Here is a 5054-nt window from a genome sequence, read left to right as displayed (position 1 = left end):
CCACAGAAAGCATAAGCCCAGCTGAAACCTGAACAAATGAGCCAGTCTAGCCAGCTTGTAGGGCAGGTGTCCCTAAACTTTGTGAGCCTGCAGGCCCCTTCAGAATTGTGACGCAGCATGGTGGCAGTGAGGGTCCTCGTGCTGTGGTGGCAGTTCCTGTCAAAGCAGTGTTCTTTAAAAAATCTACACAGCCAGTCAGAAGCCTTGCTGGGCGACAACCCCACCTGACCCCACCCGCTTTGAAAACACAAGCAGCAAGAAAGGTGCTGGCGGACAACACACTGGGCACCCCTTCTGTAGGGGGAATGGGAGAATCTTGTTCCACAGTGCAGAGGGGGTTTTGCAGGCTGTGGAAGAGGCAGGCGTCATAATCGGCAACTCAACATGCCTGCAAAATAAAACCAGCAAATCCACAGGAGACCCCAGAAACCCCTCAGGCCTCTGCTTCCCTCTCTGTAACAAACTTCCACCCAATTGATTGCCTCTCCTAGTAACCCTTCTGGCTAACGGCTCCAGCCAGGAGGAGGTTTGGCATTCTGTGGCTTTGGCAGCAAGGAGCACAAAATAGCTTGGACATTGAGCAGTCGGTTCCTGCAGAGGCATCGTGTGTCAGTCCCGTTGTGCCCTTGGCTCAGCTGTGGAAAGACGATGCTTGCGTTTGGCTCACAGAACGCTTGGCATCGCCAGTCCCCCGATGTTCAAGTTAAGAAAAGTCCGACTGGCCTGATTTTGTCTTCCTCACACAGAGAGTGATTAAAGTGTGGCGTTCGCTGCCAGAGGATGTCGTGATGGCCACAGTAACAAACAGCTTTAGAAGGGGGTTAGACCGAGTCATGGAGGAGGACTCTATCAGTGGCTAGTAGCCGTGGTGACTGAGGGAAACCTCCACATCCAGAGGCACTAAGCCAGGAGGCAACATCAGGAGAAGGCCTCGGCCTCCATGCCCTGTTCTTGGCCCTCTGGAGGAACTGGTTGGCCAATGTGTGAGACGGGATGCTGGACCAGATGGACCTTCAGTGATCTGATCCAGCAGGGCTCTTCTGGAGTTCTCAGGGGAAGGCCTCGGCCTCTCTGCCCTGTTGCTGGCCCTCCAGAGGAACGGGTTGGCCCCTGTGTGAGACGGGGGGCTGGACTAGATGGACCCTCCCTGGTCTGACCCAGCAGGGCTCTTCTGAGGTTCTTCTCAGGGGAAGGCCTCGGCCTCTCTGCCCTGTTGCTGGCCCTCCGGAGGGACTGGCTGGCCACCGTGTGAGACAGGAGGCTGGACTAGATAGACCTTCCCGGGTCTGATCCAGCAGGGCTCTTCTGATGTTCTTCTCAGGGGAAGGCCTCGGCCTCCATGCCCTGTTGCTGGCCCTCCAGAGCCACTGTGTGATGCTGGACCAGATGGAGCACTGGTGTGACCACTGGTCCCCAACCTTTTCAGCCTCTGGGCACCTTTGAACTTCTGGCACAGCACAGTGGGTGCAGCCACAAAATGGCTGCCGCAGCTTCACTTCAATCGCACTGTGAAGACACTTGTGCTGTGGTAGCAGCTGCTGCCAAAACAGCATTTTTTTAAGCCTGCAGAGCCAGTCAAGTCTCCAGCGGCTAATCAGAAGCCTTGCTGGGAGAACCGGGTTTGATTCCCCACTCCTCCACTTGCAGCTGCTGGATAACCTTGGGCAAGCCTTAGTTCTGATAAGAGCTGTCCTTGAAAAAGAGCCGTTTCTGTCAGAGTTCTCTCAGCCCCACCTCCCTCACTGGGTGTCTGTTGTGGGGAGGGGAAGGGAGAGGAGTTTGTGAGCCGCTCTGAGACTCCTTTGGGTAGTGAAGGGTGGGGTATAAATCCAATCTCTTCTTAAGAACTTCACACTGCTGGCATGAGAAACTGGAAGCTTAGGTGACGTTTTTTATTCTCCAAAGCTGTGTAAAAGTCAGTTTGGTGTAGTGGTTAAGTGTGCAGACTCTCATCTGGGAGAACCAGGTTTGATTCCCCACTCCTCCTTCACTTGCACCTGCTGGATGACCTTGGGCAAGCCGTAGTTCTGATAAGAGCTGTCCTTGAAAAAAGAGCCGTTTCTGTCAGAGCTCTCTCAGCCCCACCTACCTCACCGGGTGTCTGTTGTGGGGAGGGGAAGGGAAAGGAGTTTGTAAGCCGCTCTGAGACTCCTTTGGGTAGTGAAGGGCGGGGTATAAATCCAGTCAGTTTGGTGTCCTGGTTAAGTGCGCGGACTCTAATCTGGGAGAACCGGGATTGATTCCCCCACATGCAGCTGCTGGTGTGACCTTGGGTCAGTCACGAGTTCTCCCAAAGACAGTTCTGGAAAGAGCTCTCTCAGCCCCACCCACCTCACTGGGTGTCGTGGGGAGGGGAAGGGAAAGGAGTTGGTAAGCTGCTCTGAGACTCCGAGTGAAGGGGATGGGGTATTGATCCAATCTCATCTTCTTCCCTCTTGGGTCCCCCCTCCCCCCAACACTTGGCAGGCGCCAGGGAAGGTGTTGATAGGACGCCATGACGTCCGCAGGGACCCCGTACTCAATAACAGGCAGTGTAACCAAAAACGACCCTGGTCAGTTGACCGCCGGCATTAGAACGTCACACTGGCAGACGATCCTCTTTATTACTGTAAAGTGCCTAAAGCCACGAAGTGCCATACGGAAAAAGTGAAAACAAAAGAAGGACCCTGCCAGCACACACACAGTCCACGCGAGCTGATGGCAAAGGGGCTTGCATTCACAGAGAGTTTTCTGAACTGGGTCGAGAACAACAACCCGACAGGGGAAACGGGACCAGACAGATGAGAAAGAACGAGAGAGGCAGCAGCGTGAGAAAGGGCCTCTGTGGGGCTTCCATTCGTGGGGGGTGGGCTTTAGTGCCGGGCAGGGCTGTTTTTGGGCAGGAACGCACAGGAACGGAGTTCCGGCTGGCTCCCGAGCTGGCCATGCCCAGCAGGAACTCATTAGCATAACAGGCCACACCCAACAGCAGGAACTCATTAGGATTGGCTACATTAGGGGTGTGTGGCCTAACATGCCAAGGAGTTCCTGCTCCAAAAAAAGGCCCTGGGTTTGGACAACAAACAAGGTAAACAGAATAAGAAGCAAAAGGTTGGTGTGGCTGGATGACCACACTTCTGGTAACATGGGGGTGCGGCCTAATATGCTAATGAGTGCTGCTGTAGGGGTGTGGCCTAATGTGCTAATGAGTTCCTGCTATTGGGTGTGGCCTATTATGCTAATGAGTTCCTGCTGGGCTTTTTCTACAAAAAGAGCCCTGGCTGCCGGGCATAACCCCTCCCTGGGGCCCCGGAGGAGCAGGAGAAATGAGGCCCAGCGAGCTCCGCCTTATTTTGGCTGTACCCCCGGCCACCTTTTCCCCCAGCCAGTTCTGAGTTTGGAGCAACGACTGGCCACGGGAGCGTGGCCTTCTTTGGGGAACACGGGAGCAGGACCCCGCTCTTTGCTACCTGGCGCTTTCTGCTCTGAGGTCCGTGACGTTCTGGGGCTCGTCCGGGTGCCCCTGGGCCGAGTCCGTCGGGCCCTGCCCAGGGCCGTGTATGTGCAAGTGGTCCTTCAGCGACTTCTTGCGCCGGAAGGTCTTCCCGCACTCGGCGCAGGCGTAGGGCCTCTCCCCCGTGTGGGTGCGCTGGTGCTCCAGGAGGTGGTGCTTGCAGATGAAGTCTTTCCCGCACTCGGTGCAGTGGTAGGGCCTCTCGCCCGTGTGGAGCCGCAGGTGGGGGATGAGGTGCTGCTTGCGCACAAAGCCCTTCCCGCAGACGGTGCACTTGTAGGGCCTCTCCTTGGTGTGGGTCATCTCGTGGCGGAGGAGCTCCGAGGGGCAGCCGAAGGCGAAGCCGCAGTAGGCGCACTCGTAGCGCTTCTTCTTCTGGTGGTTCATCTGGTGGATCTGCAGGCTCAGGAGGAGGCTGAACGTCTTCCCGCACTCCGGGCAGGTGTGGGGCCGGTCCATCGCCGCCTCGGCGGTCGCCGCGGGAGAGCTGGGGTCGTTCCCGCCGGCTCTGCCCCCAACGCAGGAGCCGTGGAGGCTGGAGAGGGGCTGGCTCTCGCCGATGTTGCCGTTGCAGATGGGGGCCACCGATCCGCCCGGGAAGAAGAGCAGCAGGGGCGGGTTGGCGGGGTCTTCTGGTTGGGGGTCCTCAATAGGAAGCAGGCCCCTGTCGTCGGCTATAGGGAGAAAGGAAGGGGGACAATTTTTGAGAGGGTGCAGGAAGGTCCAATGCCACGAAAACCGAACAGGCAGAGACTGACCGAGAGAGAGAGAGACCTTGGAGTCTGAACTGGCAGAGACTGATCAAGAGAGAGATCTTGGAGTTGTAGTAGATAACTCACTGAAAATGTCAAGACAGTGTGCGACTGCAATAAAAAGGACCAATGCTATGCTGGGGATTATTAGGAAGGGAATTGAAAACAGATCAGCCAGTATCATCGTGCCCCCTGTATAAATCGATGGAGCAAACTCATTTGGAGTACTGTGTACAGTTCTGGTCACCACACCTCAAAAAAGATATTATAGCATTGGGAAAGGCGCAGAAAAGGGCAACTCGAATGATCAAAGGGTCGGAACACTTTCCCTAGGAAGGAAGGTTAAAGCGCTTGGGGGGCTCTTTAGCTTGGAGAAACGACGGCTGAGGGGTGACACGATCGAGGTTTATAAGATTATGCATGGGATAGAGCAGGTAGAGAAAGAAGGACCCTCCTTGGTCTGATCCAGCAGGGCCCATCTGGGGTTCTCTTCCCCCACTCCAGTCCTATGAGGGTCAGAACGAGCTGCAGGATCAGAGAGGAATGCAGGAAAACGGTGTGCTTCAAGTGCACAGATGGCGGGATTACCTCCTCTTCAGATTAGAACCGAATCATAGTTTTTAAGAGAATGGAGAGTGGGCGAGTGCAAACGCATTTCCGTTTGCAGCTGCCGTTCCGTGGTCGAAGCACCATTTTATTCTATTAACATAAGAACACCAGAGACGCCAATGTTGGGTCAGGCCAAAGGCCCATCTAGTCCAACACTCTGTCACACAGTGGCCAGAAATACCAGGGGCCATCAGGAGATC

At 55.6% G+C, this 5054-nt stretch overlaps 1 protein-coding gene across 1 annotated transcript in view; it reads right to left on the bottom strand.

The window, feature by feature from the left end:
• Positions 1-3212: 3212 nt before the first annotated feature.
• LOC107119764 (zinc finger protein 282-like) overlaps positions 3213-5054 on the bottom strand; it is a 21779-nt gene continuing 19937 nt past the window's right edge. The window contains exon 7 of the mRNA XM_015422346.1: positions 3213-4167. Within this exon, the coding sequence (XP_015277832.1) occupies positions 3446-4167 (722 nt within the window). The 3' untranslated portion in view covers positions 3213-3445. The remainder of the gene's footprint in view (positions 4168-5054) is intronic.

Source organism: Gekko japonicus, unplaced genomic scaffold (assembly GCF_001447785.1).
Source record: "Gekko japonicus isolate JY-2015 unplaced genomic scaffold, Gekko_japonicus_V1.1 scaffold915, whole genome shotgun sequence".
Taxonomy (NCBI): domain Eukaryota; kingdom Metazoa; phylum Chordata; class Lepidosauria; order Squamata; family Gekkonidae; genus Gekko; species Gekko japonicus.
The sequence above is the reverse complement of the archived record's forward strand: the minus strand, read 5'-3'. Positions and strand labels throughout refer to the sequence as shown.